This window comes from Hirundo rustica, chromosome 4 (genome assembly GCF_015227805.2).
Source record: "Hirundo rustica isolate bHirRus1 chromosome 4, bHirRus1.pri.v3, whole genome shotgun sequence".
NCBI classification, from domain to species: Eukaryota; Metazoa; Chordata; class Aves; order Passeriformes; family Hirundinidae; genus Hirundo; species Hirundo rustica.
In genome coordinates this window covers 67,138,376-67,156,245 of record NC_053453.1, presented here as the reverse complement: position 1 = coordinate 67,156,245, position 17,870 = coordinate 67,138,376, and the positions used below count along the sequence as shown (strand labels likewise).

Here is a 17,870-nt window from a genome sequence, read left to right as displayed (position 1 = left end):
TTTTTTTTTTTTCTTTTTTCTGTTTTCTTTTGTTTTGTTTTCCTTACTTATGCATTTATAAAGCCAAACAATAAAAAAATACTGAGTAGCAAATTTTATCCTCCACGGTCCTCTGCGGGGGTCGCTCCGGGACCTGCCGCCCCGGCAGCGGGATTCCCCCGGGCCGGGCCCGGCACCCCGCGGCCGCCAGCTCCCGGCGATCGCCGGCCCCGGCGACCCCTGCCCTCCGTAGGAACCCGGGGGCGCAAGTGCCGGCCCGACGGCCCCTCAGTCCGAGGGCAGGGCAGCGGCGGCGGGGAGCCCCCGGGGCGTCTCACGGGCCCTCGGCGCCGGGCTCCTCGGCAGCCGCGGGCTCGGGCTCCTCGGCGGGCTCGGCGGCGGCAGCGAAGGGGTGCGGGAGGTGGGGCGTCGGGGGCAGCCCGGCGGCGGCCGCCGCCACCTTCTCGGCGGGGCCGAGCACGGAGGAGAGGCAGGGGAAGGAGGCGGCGGCCGCGGCCGCGGCGGCCGCCTGGGCCGGGATGCCCGGGTAGAGGAGCGGGATGGGAGCGGCGGGGTAGAGATACTTCTCCAGGCTGCTTTTATCCAGGAAGGGCTGCATGTAGGCTGCGGCGGCCGAGGGGGAGATGAAGTAGAAGGGCAGGCAGAAAGGGGCCGCCGCCGGCTGTCCGAAGGGGGCCCCGCCGCCGCCCGCCCCCAGGGCCATCAGCGAGCCCAGCAGGGCGGCGTCGGGTCTGACCAGCGCGGCCGCCGCCGCCGCCGCCGCCGCCTCGGCGCCCCGCGCCGCCAGCCCGGGCGGGCCGGGCACGGGGCTCCCGCCGCGGTCCAGCTTCAGCCTCTTGGGCGCGGGGGGCGCCTCGTCCCCCGACGGCTCCTGCTTGATGGCCAGCGCGGGCAGCGCTCCGCCGGCCGCCGCCGCGGGGCCGCGCTCGGGGCGCGCCTCGCCCTCCCCGCCGTAGCCGCTGTCCGTGTCCGTGTCGGTCTCGGCGCTGAGCTCGGCGGCGTGAGTCCGCTGGATGACGGGCACGCAGTTAGCCTGGCCCTCCGGCTTGTGGCCCGGCGCGCAGGGGGGGGCGGGCGGGGAGGAAGAGGAGGAGGATCCCTTGCTGAGGGGGCCCGGCGGCGGGGAGAGGAGCTGAGGGCCGGGGAGGAACTGCGACGAGATGGAGTGCAGGTGGCCGAGGAGCTGCGCGCATCGCTGCTCGCGGGGGGTCCAGCTCTCGAAGCGGGAGAGGTACTGCAGCACTTCCTTCGCGCACGTCTGAAAGCCCGAGTGGAAGGCGTCCAGGTCGGCCTGCACCGGAGACTTCATGGACCGCTCCCCTGCGGGGGAGACCGAGCGTTTAACAGCGGCTCCGGCATGGGGTGCCCCACTCCGCGCCCCCCCACCCCGCCCGCCCCCGGCGCGCCCCAGCGGCGGTGCCCCCCGGGCCCCGCTTACCATTCTGCAAAGCAATAATCTTCTGGTGCTGCTGCTCTGTTAAGGCTGTTAGCGCTTTCAAGTGCTTCAAAGTCAGTTCCAGCACCACCGCTTTCTCCAGGTGTCCCAGCGTCTGCAAAGGCAAGGGTAGGGGGCGGCTTGGCTACCTCCCGGCACGTTTTGGCTCCCGCCAAACGCCGCCTCCGTTAACTTCGGTGAGATCGGTCCCCGAGGCATTAGGGCCGGGACGGCGGGCGGGCAGCAGGCAGGCTGCCGGGGTCCCGGGGGCTCCGCCGCGGTCAGGCTGCCGGCGCCTGCATCCGCACGGGCATATACGCTCCTGGGCACCTTACCGTCAGTTTCAGATGCTCGGGCAGTAAATCCTTCAGCTGGGCAATGCATTCGTTAATCCTGTCTCGCCTCTTCTTTTCTATCAGTCTATGTGGCAGTTTGTACGTTTCCTAATTAGCAAAGCCCGGAAAACCCAAGCGTTAGGCAGAGTCCCTCGGAACGCCGATCAAAACCAAAACAAATGTCATGCGGACCACATGCCGCGCAAATTATCGTCAAGGCACCGCTCTCCCAGCCGTGCCAGCTCGCTCGTAAACCCACTTGCGATTCGGGGGGCGAGTTGTACTCGCGGCCCCCCCGGGGGTGCTCTTGGGAGCGACGCTATTCCGCAAAATTCAGCGGACCCCAGTTAAGCGGTTAAGCGAGAAGAGAGCCCCAGAAACTTACTCTTACCTTGCTCTCGTCCCTCTTCACGCCTCTTTTGGGTTTGCACATATACAGGGCAGGGTAGTCCAGCCTGGAGAAAAACACAAAGATGCAGCGACAGCTTGCCCAGCACCTCCTCGAGCGGGCACACGGGCGCCGAGCTCTCTGCCCGAAGGGCCGGGCAAGGGCTCGCCCGGGTCCGCCAGCGGAGGGAGGCGGCGAGCCCCGCGCCCCGCCGGGGAGCCGGCGCCGCTCCCAGCGCTTCGCAGCACTTTCTCAAGAAGACGAAACGCCGTAGAGATACGAGACGGAGATACTGCCCCGGCGCCTTACCCTATAAAATCCCTATGCTCCAGTAGCTGCCTCTCCGGCAAGCGGGAGATTCCTTCATCCATGTCTGGCAGCGGCTGATGTTTCGTCGCTGCTTTTGACTGAGCCTGCGGGATGCTGAGATCAGTCTCGGGAGATCCGCGAGCGACGCTGCGCACATGCAGCCTCCGTCCCCCCTCTCCCGTGCGGCGGCCAAAAGTGTGCGGCGGTTCGTCCCCCCCCCCCCCACCCCCCCCAAGTGCCTCCGCCGCCGCCGCCGCTCCCCCCCTGCCCGCCTTCGCTGCGCTCCCCGCGCACACGCCCGCAGCTCCCGCCGCCGCCGCCGCCGCCGCCGCCGCGCCTGCCCGCGGGGCACGCGCGCCGCCAGCCAGCCCCGCACCCGGCTCACGTGCGGCGCGGGCGGGGGCGGGACCGGGGAGGGGACGGGGGGGGTCCCGCCGCCCGCCCGGGGCCGCCCTGCGAGACAGCGGCTTCCCCCCGTGTCACCGCTGCTGCCGCTGTCATCGTCGGCGTTACCGCCGTGATGACTGCCGCTCCGGCTGTGTTTTTATGATTTTTATGATTGATTTTTTTTTTCCTAATTTTAATAACGACGAAATAATTTTACTTTTATTGCTGTATTTTAAATATTTTTATTTTTATTTTTATTTGTATACGGGGAGGAGACCCGCCAGTGGAAAACGTGCCCAGGGAGGAAGGGGGTAATAATCGAGCCCCTCTCTTGGGGGGGGGGGGGGGGGGCGCGGTTAGGGGGTCACGTTCGCCATGCGTTTCCTATAGATTTCTATAGGATGCGTGGGCACGAACAGGCGCACACGCGTGTCACTGCGCGGAGCGCTCCCTGGCCCGGCGCCGCCGTGCCGCAGCTCTCGTCCCCCGGTGCTCCCGCCCGGCCGCCGCTGCTCCCGGCAGCTCTCTCTCCCGACCTTTGGACGGGAGCCGGATCTGCCTGCAACGCCAGATCGCGGCACAGGCGCTCCTTCTATACAGACGGACTCACGTATAGAGGCACATATATATAAAAATATGTCTATCTCTAATGTAAACACATCCGCTGTTGACGCTGCCCTCGGGCAGCCGCATCCCCGCGGGGCGCAGTGGGTGACATTGGCAGAGGATTTGCACCGGTGCAGCGTGACCGGCAGCAGCAGCCCCGGGACGGGGCGGGGCGGGATCCCCCCATCCCGCCCCCCCGCCCGCGTCCCTGCGCGCCGGGCGCGCCCGCGCAGCCCCCGCTCCCCGCCGGCGGCGGCGGCACCGACAGCCGCCTCCCTAATCCCGTCTCACACTGGTACGAGCACAGGGCCGGCAACGTGACCCGACCTGCTGCCACATCACTGCCGCCGGGCTGCGCCGGGCGGCCCTGCCCCGCCGCCCCCCGCTAGCAGGCGGCGGCTCCGGGCACCCCCGGCTCGGGCTACCGTGGGCCGTGCCCCTCCAGCCCCGGGTAGCCCCGCGCCCACCGCCCCTGGCCGGGCAGCCCGCCAGGACCCTCCTGCCGGCGGAAGGACGGGGTGCCGGTGCCCGAGGGAACGGGATGCTCTTCGTTCCCGTGCCCCGGGCACAGGCGCTGTCTGTGCGTGCGTGTGTGTCCCCGCGTGTCCCCGCGTGTGCGCCGTGCCCGCACGCCGGCGCGGCATGTGTGGCCCTGCAACGTGCGGGGTGTGCAGCGTGTGCGGGGAGCGCGGCGGCCCCGGCCCCACGTGCGGGGCGGGGGGAGCGGACGCCCCCGACACCGCCACCCCCTCTCAGAGCCGGGCTGGCGGGTTTCTCTCCGATATTCCCGGCGGGAACCGCAGGCGGGAAGTGTCAGCTGAGGCGATCCATAGCGATGTGTTTATCCCCGCCGCCAGAGCTGACCGCTTGCTTTTCATTTGGTTCGGTTTTCCTCCCTCCCTTTCGCGGGCTCCGGCCCCTGGGGGTGCGTGACCTCCAAACCCGGTCTCCCACAGAATCCGGCGGGGGAATTACCCCAATAAACACCAAACACGCCCCCGCCTGCCAAAACGGAGACGGGAACCTCACATCATTCCTGTCTAACGACCGTGCTTTACAGGTAATCTGGCCAGGAGGGTAACTCGTGATTTTTGTGTGCGGAGGGGGGGTGGGGGGGGCGGGGGCTGCCGAACCGCACTGCCCGTCTGTAAAGTGCGAATGAGGTTTTAGGAGCAGCGAAGGCTCTGATGAGGTGTTTGAGGCTCCTGCTTGGCAGGCAGCAAGCGGCACTGCGGGCTTGTACAGCCCTCTCCCTGTTAACTTGATGGCATCTCCACACTGCCCGTGAAGATAAACCGGGGACGAAAATAAATAACATACATATGTGCCATGTGCCTCTAGGTTATGGGGCTGGGGGGTCAGAGGGAGAGGCTCGTGGACTGCTACAGGGATGGGTGGGAGACTCTGCTGCTGGCGAGGAGAGCAAATTGTTACATATGTTCGTGGAGTCAGAATATTCTGAGTTGAAAGGGACCCACAAGGATCTTGGAGTCCAGCTCCAGACTTTGCGTGGGACAATCCTACCAAGTGCCTGAGAGCGTTGTCCAAATGCTTCCAGAGCCGTGAGTCTTGAGGCCGTGGTTACTTCCCTGGGGAGCCCGTTCCAGTGCTCAACCACCCTTTGGGGGCAAGAACTTTTTCCTAATGTCCAACCCCAATCTCCCCTGGGACATTGCCTCGGGTAAGCCTGGACTACAGAGCAACTCCCTTGGGAAGGGGGACCACGGACTGCAAGAGAAACTTGCTCATCAAGGACACCCATCGTTGCCCCAAGTCAGTCATCTGTGCTGGACATCTAAGGTAGAGCTGCGGGCTCTCTTGATAGTCAGTGGAGAGAAACCAAGAGCTTCAGCATGAAATTCCTCTCCTCCTCACTGTACTGGTCCTTGAAAAGGCATCAAGAAACAGCCCAAGTAAAAGAAGGAGCTTAACCCTGAAATAAAGCACACGGAGACCGTTTGGGGGAGTGCTGACTCAAAGGGAGCTTGAACTCTGAAATAAAAGACAGTTCCCTGCAGGTGATTCCTCCCATGGGCAGGAAAACAGGGCTTTGCATCGTTTCTGTAACTAACAGACAGGGTGGGGAGCAGGAGGGGCTGAGCATTTCTGGAGCAACCTCCTTGTGGAACACCTGGAGCATTTCTGGAGCATTTCTTTGCCAGCTTCATCCTCTCTGGAACAACCTGCTGATCTTCAAATTATGGAAAGAATGTCCAGGGTGAGACTCAGCTTCTAGCAGAAGTCCTAATTCTGGGATTCCTCTGGAACCAAGTGGGAACGGAAATTGAAAAGACTCAAAACATGAGCCAGGACAGCTGGAGACTTTGCAAAAGGAATTCAAGCAACATCTGGAAACTTCTAAGAGTTTTATAAGAGGTCACCTGCAGACAAGGATAAAAGACTTCAGTGTCCAGAGAGAGTGCAAAATTCTTCTGGAAGATTCCCAGTTTTAAGAGGCAGGATGGGTCAAAGAGGTGATCAGCAGCAAAATAATGTTTTCCAGAAAATAAGAGGCACAACAACAGCTTTGGCCAATTTATAAGCCAAGGTGAACCACAGCAAAGAGTTAAGAAATTGAGAAAATCTGTGAGAAAAGGAAATAAAAGGCTTGCAGGTTACCACAGGAAAAAAACCCAGCCTCCTGCTGCAGACAAGAGCTGGCCAGCACACAGCCTACCACCAACATCCGCCAGCATTTCCACTCTCCAGGAAGAAGGAATCAGACTATTTGTCCCAGCTGAATCAGTGCAAAAGCCACAGTGTTTGAAGAAAATACATCTGGGAGATTTGTTCAGTTCTGTCCATAACCACAGCACGAGGGAATGACTCTGAAATGGGAGGCCTAGGAGCCAATTTGATGGGGTCAGCTCTTATGTCACTGAGTACTTGCCTTCAGGAAAAGAGATTAAATTATCTAGTCTGGCTTTATGACTAGATTCAACCATCAAATTAGAGAGAACTGGTCACCTGTGTGCCACAAAGTGGGGGACTTCAGAGAGAGAGAGAGAATTCAGCTGAAGGATCTTGATTATTTTGGTTGAATAACAACATATTCAACCAGGGGAAATTGGACATTGACTTATTCATAGAATTTTCAGTAAGGGGATGACCAGATTGAGACTGGGGAAGAAGGGAAATGCAAGCACATAAAAACCTGAGCTGGGTCAGAGAAAAGGTCCTGGAGTCCAGGAGGAGATGCATTGGAAGGAGCAGACAAACAGAGCATGGACATAATGCAAGTTCCCTATGCTGGTCTCCCAGATCCTGGTGGCCTGCAGGGCAGAGACTTCCCGAACCAGGAACGATACCTCTGTGTTTAATGGAAAGCCAAAGATGCCCTAAGAGGCTGAGGAATGTGCCAAGTATTTAATCATGTGCTGCAGCAGAGCATTGGGCCAGGAAGCAGGCAGTGGTGAGAAAGTGGTCAGTCCTTGTCAGCGCTGCTCCGTGGCTCACGTGGGGACAAGAAAAGAGAACTTACACCTCAGAGAGTACCACACACCCCCAATGTATGTAAAGCAAGAGAGGCAGGGGCCATGCAAAGGCAGCGCTGGGCTCAGAAGCAGAAATAAAATAACCTGAGTGTGGGAAGGTGGTGAGCCAAGACAAGACACAATGTGCAGCCAACCCTTTGTAGAGTTGCAAAATGAGGAAATGGGGGGAGATCCAGCTGGGGGACAGAGTCAGGACCGACCACGTTTTTGTGAAGGACTGGTGCAAAAACCATACAGGGGGACACTGGTCACACTCTGGTATACTTTGGCCTATCTTAGGCCATGTGAAATGAGTGATACCAGAGATGGGCCAGTCTCCCAAACTAGCCCGTGGGCTAACGGTGACTGAGCTAATCAGATTGTGGTGGATAGTGGTGGCAGGAGAATATAGACACTTCCAAACCTGGGAAAGTCAAAAACAAGGCGCTGGAGCAATAAGTGAGGCATGGTGACATCCTGATAAACACCAGGAACTGTGCCATACCCCATCAGTTTGGAAATTCCTTTTAAGGATGTGTTTCCAGCGAAGCTAATTGTTTGCAGGTAGCTGAGGACCTGTCCTGCCTTCGGTGACTGTAAAAAATAAAGGTGACTCCACTCTGAGGTCACTACCAGCCCTGGGAGAGTCTGAAGCCCTCCTGGAATCTGTGGGCCTTCAGAGACTTCCCCAACAGATCAGTCAGATCTTGGGTATGTGATATATAAAGGATCTCCATCTGTCTGCTGGATGCCTTCCAGGAGCATCAACCAGGAACAAGTAAAACAACCTTCCCCCTAAGTTCCCCCTCTGAAGTCCCTGGAAAGAAGCTCTCTCTGAGCATGAATGCCCCTCGGGTGATGGGTTCAGTTTGGTCAGTCACAAGAGATCTGAAAGCTGTATTTCAACAGACAGAAAAGACAGAAGAAGAAAGATGGGGAAATTGCTTTCTCAACAAAGCCTGACCTGGCAATTTAGTGATGGTTGGGGGCTTATGTAACACCCCAGCCGCACATGAGAGGCTGGTGGGGAAGGTCGGGCACATGCCGACAGGAGGCCTTGGATGTCCTCAACCTTCCAACAGGTCTCTTGTGCTTAGGCTATTTATGGGTACACACCGAGACCTTTGAACAAGTGGTAGGTACATGGACAACATGGCCTGTGATAAGTTCAAGGCTGACAGTCTGTAACTGGTCCCAAAGGAAAGGGAGTTGTTCCAAGAGCAGGTAACTTCAGCCTGCTGCACAAACTGGGGATGGGGAATTTCCACTGAAAAAAGCAAAAGCGAGACTGCCCGGAGCTGGCCCGCTCCCCGGAGCTGCAGGTCCACGGGACTCTGCTCCTGTTACAGAAGGAGATGTGCTGTTTGTAGATGTGCTAACATTGCAAAACCTTGCTTGGGCACAGGTGACAGAGGGAGAGCATTTCAGTGGCCAGCAGAATGAGATTTAGCAGTTTCTGCCTGTGCAATTCTTGCCAGTGGTTAAATTTACTGATGAGCTCTGCTGGTATTTGTACAGGAGGAACAGCGTAATCACTGTACTGATTTGTACTGGGGTGTAGGCTGTGAATTCCTGCTCTGGCTCATTTTGTGGGATTCCCAAATGCAATTTGCCCAAGCCTTTAGGAAAATGGCAATTTTGCAACTGCACAATTAACTACAGCTCTGGTCACGAGTGGAGTAGCAGGGATGCCTAATCCAGGCAGAACCTTTGGGATGCAGTGCAACGGTGTCTTAAAGAGCTGATTCTTCAGAGGCATGAATGCAGAGAGGGAGGTGCTTCTTTCCTCTCAAACCACTTGTAGATGTGCAAATGCTTCCAGTTCACTCGGGAGAACCAAGGAAGGGAAGTGCCAGAGGAGAAATGTGAGCTCTTGAAGGTTCATCACAGAAAGAATCCCAGTAGGATGCAACTAGAAAATGAGCTGGGAAACTCCACTGCCCTAGAGCACAATATACATACATTTGGAGCACAACGGACTGTTGGATGCCAAGAGAAAAGCATTCTGATCATGGTGGAAAAGCCTGGAGTGAAAGGTCAAATAAGGCATAAAAGTTGTAGTGCACGGAAACAACCTATAGAGCACATTGTTAGGTGATGTCTGGAGCAGGAAGTTCTGAGATTATTATTTTAAAAGCTGGTAAACATTTTAAACCACACCGTGTTTCTGTACATTTCCAACAAGCCTTAGGTAAGTTAAGGGAAAAAGTCCTACACTGGTTAAGAATCAGGAAGGATGTAGAAAATGCACGCAGGCGATGAATGCCCCTATTGCAAATAACAGTCCTACAGAAACACAGAGACACCCCGTGAAACAGTATCTGACAGACTCACTCCATTAATGGGCTGCATTGCCTGGTGTCCTTGGGTTTCTGTCTGAAGCAGATTCTAAAGGCTGCAGACTATTTCACAAAATGCCCTGGAGCTTGTCTGTTAGGACACCAGTGCCAGATGTCCAAGTGAAAGACATCCTCTCCCTCCAAGTCCTAGGGGGTATGGGAGGATTGCACAAAGCTAGAGGGGAGAAACTCTGAATCCAGAGCTTTTCAGCGGATCTGTAGGGTGGTTGGGATCCCTAAAACAGCTCCATGTAACCACAGCCTAAAGGGTTGGTGTGATTTTTTTTCTTTTTTTGCAGACTTTTCCACTCAAGCGGCTTGCTCCTCAGAACTGCCTCAAGTGGTAACACCCAGCGTATTCCAGTCCTTTGGGAGGCCCCAGGAGAAGCAAAGTACTTCCTCACCATTTTGATGAAAACCTAAGGCCTTCTACATGCTTTTTTATGGACTTCTGGGAGAAGAAGAAAGAGTTTTGGGTCATGCATAGAAACACATGTTCCTTTTTCTTTTTTTCTTTTTTTTTTTTTTTTTTTTTTTAATCAAGTAGAAATCTGGGATAATTTACAGTCTTAGAAGAAACGGTGTGAAAGTCTTTAAAAGGATAAGACTAGAGCAACACTGTTGGAGTTGCTGTATAAGGCCATATGGTACTCACCTGGATATTTATGGTGGTTACACACTACAGTGGGGTCCCAGGCTGTCACAAGGCACATTAGAACATGCAGTAGGAAGACAACACACTGGGCAAACAAAAGTTCAGGGTTTCACTCTTCCTCTGTCCTTCCTTCACTGTGAATGTAGCTGTGGAAAGCTGAGGCTGGAGAAGCTGAAGCACAGATCCCCTTCCTCCCTGCTAACTCCAGAGGGGCAGAGATTTGCAGGAACACTGGATGCACCTTGGGAACACTCTGGGAAGGGTTGCCTGGGAGGAAATCAAGGAGCAGAAAACTACAAGAAAGGGGAGTGCAAATGTTTTGGATTAGCGATAGGAAAATACCTTCCTGAAGCACACTGTGTAATTACAGTAAATAAGAATGTGTCATTCATCACTTCTTAAATTATTTTCCCTCATTCACAGGATATTTGGTTTATTAGAGCCTTGTCATTTTGAGCTCCTTCAGAATAATGGAGGAGGCTGAGAGGTCAGGTGTGGGAGGGAAGCCAAGTCCTTCTAAATCCAAGTGTGCCAGTCAGGCAGGACAGTCTCTCTCCTCTGTGAAAGAGAAACCACCCCATTCCAGACTTGGCTGCGGACAAGTGAATGCTGAGGAGATGTGAGAGAAGTCAGAGGAGAAGCCCAGTGTGTGTTTTGTATGAGTCCTCCGGGTTCTGGTTGGGAAGGGCTGAGCTTTTTAGCTAGAAGGACAGGAGGAGAAATCAGGGAATCTGTCAGTTCCTGTCTGCTTCAGCCACCACCCCAGACCTACCTGGAACGTGGAACCAAGGAGAAGTCCTCTGCATTGTATAAAGAGCACTGGACTGGAAAGCTCAAGTGTTCCATAGGCACCGACTGCAGTCCAGCCCCTGACCGCAAGCAGGACAGCACAGAGCTCAGCAGAGACACTCAGGAGGAGGCACAGGCATGTGTGATGATCACTAAAACCCACTGTCCCAGAGGGAAGGATAAGTCAGCCCTTAGACCCATCCTAGCTTGTCAGGACGTATCCAGGATACCTCTGGACCTTGTACCAGCTGGGAAATACCCCCTCAACCATTGCTCCTGAATTCTCTGCTCTCTCCGGCGTGCCCTTTGCTCCCAGACCAGATGGCAGCATGGTCCCGTGTGCTGGCAGTGCTCCCTGGGGTGTGCAGTGCCACAGGGACCTACCCCACGGTGTGTGGGGCTCCGAAGCTCTTGCAAATCCCGCTTGCAGGGTCACTTGCCCACAGTGTTATTCACCTCCCCGGTGTTTTACCAGGCTGCTGCAGCCTGCGTGCCAGCAGCGGTGGTGACAGGCCTGGCGAGCCTCCCTTCTTCACAGGGAGACTCTCCTCCCCTCCACGAGCAGGTTTCCAGACAGCTGCCTTTTATGAGGGCGAATTTCAGGAAGGCTCTGAAACGCAGCCTGGTTTAACTCGTCTCCCAGCGCCGTGCTCTGTGTCCTGCTGGGGAGGCATTGCATGACCCCTTCCAGCTGCCGGCAGCCAGGCTTTCAACGTGGCAAGGGGCCGGGCTGTGTCTGGGCAAATGTTTTCTTTGTGCGGTCAGAAAGCTGGGCTGGGCAGAGGCGCCGTGCCCGAGGCACATCCTGACCGTGAGCCCCTGCCCAGCCGGGCCACGCTGGGTCCCGATCTCCCACGTTGATGGCAGGGACAGCCAGGGTGGCAGCGGCCCTGGGTCTTCCCCAGGCGTGGTGCTTTTATCTCAGGAGCAGCGAGGACACTCACCCTGGTGGGGAGGGATGCGGGGTGCCGGAAAAAGAGCCCGGAGCGCATCACAGGGTGGGGACAGTGCCACCCACACGGCCCACCTGTGGGATGTGCTGGCACCCGCCGCCTCCATGGCTTGGCTTTAGTGTTGGCCCCCAGACAGAAGGTGGTGTGCAGCCTGTGCACCCCAGCAGGACTGCCAGGGACCCCTGTGCACAGCCAGGTGTTGCTGAGGTTGCTGTTCCATCATCCCCACACACACACACACACACACACGTGCACACGCCCCACGGCCGTGAGGGTCCAAATCACCTTTGCCTAAAAATGCTTTGCATCCCAGACCCCAAGCACAAACCTGCCATGCCTGCTGGTGGCCTTGGCAAAGAGAAAGGCTTTAAATCACCAAACCCAAGGCTTCGGCATGTGCCCATTAAAGCCCATGAATTTATGTCAAAGTTGGAAAAGGTCTGTGTTATGAAAAGGTCAGTGTTCTGTTTTATTTTCCTTTGCTTCCTTTGCTCTCCTAACAAGGTGTGAGGAGGAAGCCATAGGCTGGAGGGGTGCAGGACTCATGGAAGTGAGCAGAGGAGGCGTGACATCCAAGCCAGGCAAAGCAGTGGGTGATGCTCACCCCACCCTCCCACTCAGAGTAGGGCAGGCAGCAGGTCCCCACAAATCTGCTCTGCTGTGAGGAGAAGAAGCCACGCAGCCACTTCAATACTTTCTTTGAACTTTACTCTGTGACTTTTCTAAAGCAGCTGTGGCCAAAATTCATCCCGTGGATCTTGGCACAGGGTCCAGGCCTTTGCAAGGAGGTCTCACTTTTGGGATTTCCTGTATGGTACAAACCACTCTTTAAAACCCCCAGTGTGTGAAGCCTTTAGCAAGGCAATAAGACCTTGACCCGCACCGTTTCTTTCCTGAAGATCAGAGGCACTGTGAGGTACAAACACCTGCACCTGCCCTTGGAGCTGAGCTGAGGTGTGGGAGCTCAGCTGGGCAGAGTCAGGCAAGCAGGATCACTACCACATCCCCATTCATATCCATCCATGGCAAGGAGATTGGAAGTAGATGATTTTTAAGGTCTCTTCCAACCCAGGCCATTCTATGATTCCATGATTCCTCAGCCCCACAAACCTGAGGGAGACAAGAAAGCTTAGTGTTTTTTATTACCTTCCCATTTTCTAGAATAGCATTATCATTCCTGTTATATTTCTCATTTAAGCACCTCTTTTTTTTGGTGTAGCTAAAACCATTTAGAGGGGTTTCTTGAAGCTCTGCAGAAATGGGACAGCAGCTGGGTGCTGGCAAGTGCCTGCAGTAGGACAGTGTGTCTCCTTTATGTCTCCATCTTCTGTGAGGCCAGTGCATCCACTCCCAGGAGCACTATGCTCAACAGTTGGGTATTTTAGTCTCCTTTCTGGGGTTGTCCACTGCGAGAGTCCCCTCAAAGCACTTGGATGCAGCTCAGTGTGGCAAAGTCCACGCTGGCAGTTCAAGATCCCCAACTGGCACCAGCAATGGATGTCAGAATCAGGCATATTTCAGATCTGTATCTTCATGCCTGGAGAACTCAGGCCAGATGAGACAAGAACCAGAGACTTTCTCTCTACAGGAAGGAAAAAGACCCCAAGTGAGAGCAATGGTATCAATCACCCTGCTTTTGGCACTGTCTGGCAGCTGGAACCCTGGCAATAGGAGAGCTGGAGGCAGTTTCCAGCCTGGCCTGCGTGCGACGTGGTGCCTTAGGGACCTATAATCAAAGTTTTGATTATTAGCGTAACATGGATCATAAAGAGGAAATAGAATGAAATAAAATGAAAGTGCAGCTATCAGCTTCCCTTGAGTTTAGCTTGATCTATTTTAATTTAAATGGAAAATGCCACATAACTTATCTATAACACTCTAAAGCCCTAGTCAGGAACATATTGCCAGTGCTAGATAGTGGCATGTTTTAGCAGCAGTGTGATGGACATAAAGCTCTTTAATACACACAGAAAACCAGACCTCAAATGCTCTGTGAGGAACATCATTTGGGCCTTGTCAAGAAAGCGGGGAGCTTGGGGCAGGAAGAAATGCACAGCAGCTGGCACGGAGTTCCATTGTGTACCTTGGCATTGTTTTATCTGTTTCTGGAAGTTCTGAGTGGCAAGAATAGAAAACATCCATTGCAAAGGTGCTGTGAGGCCATTTTGTGCACGTGAAGTGTTTCGAAAGCCCTGGGAGCCTTGCCCAGCTGTCACACAGTGACTCGGGCGGGGGTCATTGCAGTGAGCTCCCCTCGTCCCTTCAGCAAAATGGCCCGAGGACTTCACTCCCGCGCAATTTGCGCCGCCGATCCTGAGGGCAAAAGCTCTTGGCTTGATGGGCTCCTCCAGGATTGTTTTTATGTTCATAACAGGTTGCAAGTGGAATAAAATCCCTCTTCCCCTCAGAAAAGGCTTTGGAGAGGTGTGCAAGGTTTCTCTTCTGGAAGCGCACCCTCACGTGGAGCTGGCACCCGGCTGGCAGAGTCCATCCCCGTGTCCTTGTGCCACGGCCCTGGGAAGGCAAACCTCGTCCAGCTCCCACCGGCACACTCGAGTCCCCACTTGATGTGGAAAGCACCAGGATGGCGTGGAGAGCTCTGCTCCAGTGGCCTGGCACCGATATCAAAGGCAGGTACGTGTCCTTATTTCCCACTCGAGGCAGCTGCAGGCCGGCGCCGCTTCCCTCTGCAGGGGGAAGCTCGAGCACGGGGCCGGAAGCCATCATGGAACAGGCAGCTCAGGAAGGGGCCAGGGCCAAGATTTTGTTTTTAACCTGTTTCTTGTTTATTTTAGCCTTTGAGGAAGACGAATGGAAGCAGCCAGCGAGCGAGGCGGGCTGTGTCGCAATCGGAGCTGCGTGTGCTGGCCGGGTCGCGGCCTGTGCCACAGCGGACGCCGCCTGTCGGGCCGCTCCTGAGCCCCACGGCCCCACCACGGGGATCCTGCTTGCCTGACTCTGCACAGCAGCCAGGCTGCTCAGGGAAGGTGTCCTGGGCACGTCCAGCAGCAGCTGGTGCTTTGGCTGGCTGCAGGAGAGCTGCGCTCTGCCTGCCAGGCAGCGCTACGGCGTCAGGGCGCTGGAGCTGCCGCTGCTGAAGGAGGAGTTAGAGGCGCAGATGTTTTGGTTATTTTGTGCAGAACAAGTTAAAGTAACTCGCTCCCTTTTGCAGAGAGAGGGGTATTGGTCCCAGATGCCTGGTCCCAACTGGTGCTGCCTGTGCCACAGGGCTCGCTGCCTCCTGCCCCAAGAGCAGGCACAGGCCAGTCCTACAGAGTTTCTGTCCCTCTGTGCAGCACCAAGAGATGTGGCACTGTCACGTGTGTGGTGATGCTGCAATGGAACAGCAGCAGATCTGCCATGAGCAGCCGGTTTTTGTTGCAGTTCACATCTCCCTTGCCTCATTCATGCATCCCCCCGCCCTGCCCCCAGTTCAGGCTCCAGGTTTTGCTAAGGGCAAATTCATGTTCAGGGCAATGAGAACAGAGCAATGCTTCCCAATGAGAGCAGTGTCCAGGTAAGGGCTGTGGGGGAATGTCTGCCCCCTCCTTCCCGTCTGGTCTGGGTGCTACTTCCCCTGTCTGCAACCTCACAGTGCACTGTTTCAGGAGAACACTGCTTTGGGAACCCCCAGCTATTCCCACCAGGTCTCAGCAACGTGGAGCTGGAACTAGGATCACTGGGATCGCTGGGATGGAATTTGAACCAGAATTTGAGTGTAGAGCTGGGAGATAAACCCACAGTTTTCTACTGCAGAAAATGTAGACTCAGGCAGAGGTATTTAGTTGTTTTTAACAGGCAGAGGATTAGTGCCTGTTTGAAGCCATCCTGATTTTTAAAAGGGTAAATAAAATGTAAAAATTTAATTAAATAAGCATGTTAACATGGGGAGGGTCTGACTAGTGCTTGGGGTCAAAGTACAATGTGTGGGATAAAGTGAGAGCATCGTGGGTTTGGATCCTCTAAGTTTCATCAGTAGGAGCTACCTTCACCTCTTAATGTCATTTAATGACCTATAAGGGGCACTTGGTTTAACCCATTTCAAAGAGCTCTAAGCCAATGTTAGGATGCTTTTCTGAAATTCTCCTTTCCCCTAAGAGTGTAGATGGACATGTCATAATCTAGTTGTAATTGTCCTTCCAAGTTTGCTTAAAAAGTAAATTAAACCATTTCAGAAATTCAGCTGACCAAAAAACACCCCAGCTCTGGCCAGTCATTTCAGGCTAAGCTAATGCAATTATCATTCTTATCCATATTGTCATGCAGTTAGTCCCGCTGAGCCTAGCACTCAGCTGTCCTGATTTTTCATCATAAATTCTCTTTGTTCCTCTTCAAGTTTTACTCCTGATTAAGGTCTGTGATTTGAGAAACTTAATGTCAGATTTTAAAGTGACAGCTGATTTTTCTTTGAGCGAGTTTGTTTTGTATGGATAAGCTTTTACACAGCATTGACATATTTTCGACTCCTCTTTACCTTCTGGTTTCCTTTGTAGATTCTCTTCTTAATGTCTCTGAAAAGATTGTTGAGCTTCTGCTCTCAGAGACGGTAACAAACCCTCTTGCAGGTGGTGTTGTGCAGCGCGGGGCAGACATGAAATGGAAGCAGGCACCAGGAATGCAAATTCCCGCTGCAATTTGGGTCACATGTCCAAAGGGAATTATAATTCCTCGCATGCTTTCTCACGCAGCAGGACACAGGACCAGAGGGACTCTGGGCTCTCAGCTCATCTACTCCACTCTCTTCTCTCTGAAGGTGCCCAGTTGCCAAGTCCTGTAAAGCCAGAACGAGAAACACCAGAATGGCCAAACCTAACTTGCTTATAGGAAAATATTTTCCTAACCCTGGGCATATATCACTTGGCATGTCCCCTGAAGAGCTCTGGTTTATATCCCTTCTGCTTGATTATCTCCAATGAGGTAACCCTGGAGATATCCACAACCTTTATAAATGCCCATGCATTTTTTTCAGACCTCCTGAACTCTGTGTCTCGGCAATCTCCAGTGGCAGTGAATCCCAATCTTGCAATGCTCTGCTGAGCACATCCCCATTCCTCCTGCCATTCACTGCTCATTTTTAAAATCAAATCAAGCATTCCCATTCCCTGGACTCCCTTGCTCCAGCCTCCCTTGGGCTTTGCTCTCTGCTCTCTGTCAGTACCACCTTTATTAATATTCTCTTCCAACCCCTGATCCATCTTTGCACAAGAGCTTTCCAGTCCTCTTGAGCAGGAATCTCTTTGGCCCTCGAGGCACAGAATTGCCTGCCCCCCTGAGCATCCCTCTCCCTCCTTTACTGCTCCTCACCAGGACTGCAGATGTAGTATGGATTATTTTGAGGTCTGGACACAGGGACTCACACGATAGATAAAACTGTGCTGAAATCAGGAGCTGTCTCAGCCAAGTTACTGATAAGATTTGCTTTTGTTACCCTGATCTAGGCCAAGACCTACAGCAGAGACATCAGCCAGGGTCTGGCAATTCCTTCCCGCAACTCCTTTTTCACCCTGGCAAGCCAGACCTCCACCCTCACCTTCCCTGTGTCACTGAGGCCATCGACCTGCCCGTGCCAGGACTCCTTACACAGCTGCACCAGAAACCTCATTTTCTGTAGGAAAATGTATGTCCATAACCCCTGGTTGGGATCCCCAGTGCTGGCAGCAGGCAGTCTGCTCTCAGCTGTGCTGGCAGATAGAACAGGTGTGAAAAGAGTAGGAGAGGGATTATAAGAGCTATTACAGCTATCAGAGAGACAAAAACTTAATCTAGCATGGCCATGGTACTCACATGGCATAGGGAGAGCCATCAGAGTGAGGGTTTGACTGGTAGCATCCCTTTGATAGTGCCTGTGAGAGCAAAACAGATCCTTCAAGGATTCCCAGTTCAGCTTTGGGCTGTGGCTGCCCAGAGGAGAGCTCCTGGGCTCTGGACACCAGGCAAAGCCAGCAGGGAGCTGCCAGAAAATGCTGCTGTCACCACAGAGGGGGCCCTCTTGCTGCCTGTTTAAGCTGCTTGTGGATGCCTGAGATAAAAGGCTGGTTTTGCTTTTGCCTTGTAGTTTGAGCTCAAGGCTGGACACTCCCGGAGCAGTGGATGTCCAAGGGCACGATTCCCCGTGACTGCACCCATATGGAGTGGCCTGTGCTGGCGGGAGGCGGATGACAGTCACAGATACCACTGACACAATTTTAAGGCTGGGTGAAC

The 17,870-nt window shown here is 54.7% G+C and overlaps 1 protein-coding gene across 1 annotated transcript; it reads right to left on the bottom strand.

Moving 5' to 3' along the window:
- Window positions 1-313: 313 nt before the first annotated feature.
- On the bottom strand, window positions 314-2,671 carry BHLHE41 (basic helix-loop-helix family member e41). The gene is made up of 5 exons (XM_040062500.1): window positions 2,468-2,671; window positions 2,162-2,225; window positions 1,771-1,878; window positions 1,439-1,550; window positions 314-1,320 (listed from the first exon to the last, which is right to left on the bottom strand). Exons 1-5 carry the CDS (start codon window positions 2,527-2,529, stop codon window positions 314-316), a joined length of 1,353 nt encoding a protein of 450 aa, XP_039918434.1. The 5' UTR covers window positions 2,530-2,671.
- Between the last annotated feature and the right edge of the window lie 15,199 nt (window positions 2,672-17,870).

Excerpts from the sequence above, each read along its gene's own strand:
- BHLHE41 (XM_040062500.1), bottom strand. The coding sequence starts at position 2,529 with ATGGATGAAGGAATCTCCCGCTTGCCGGAGAGGCAGCTACTGGAGCAT. Across the intron at positions 2,226-2,467 it reads GAGCATAGGGATTTTATAGG|GCTGGACTACCCTGCCCTGT; the intron begins GTAAGGCGCCGG and ends GTTTTTCTCCAG. Across the intron at positions 1,551-1,770 it reads CCGAGCATCTGAAACTGACG|ACGCTGGGACACCTGGAGAA; the intron begins GTAAGGTGCCCA and ends TTGCCTTTGCAG.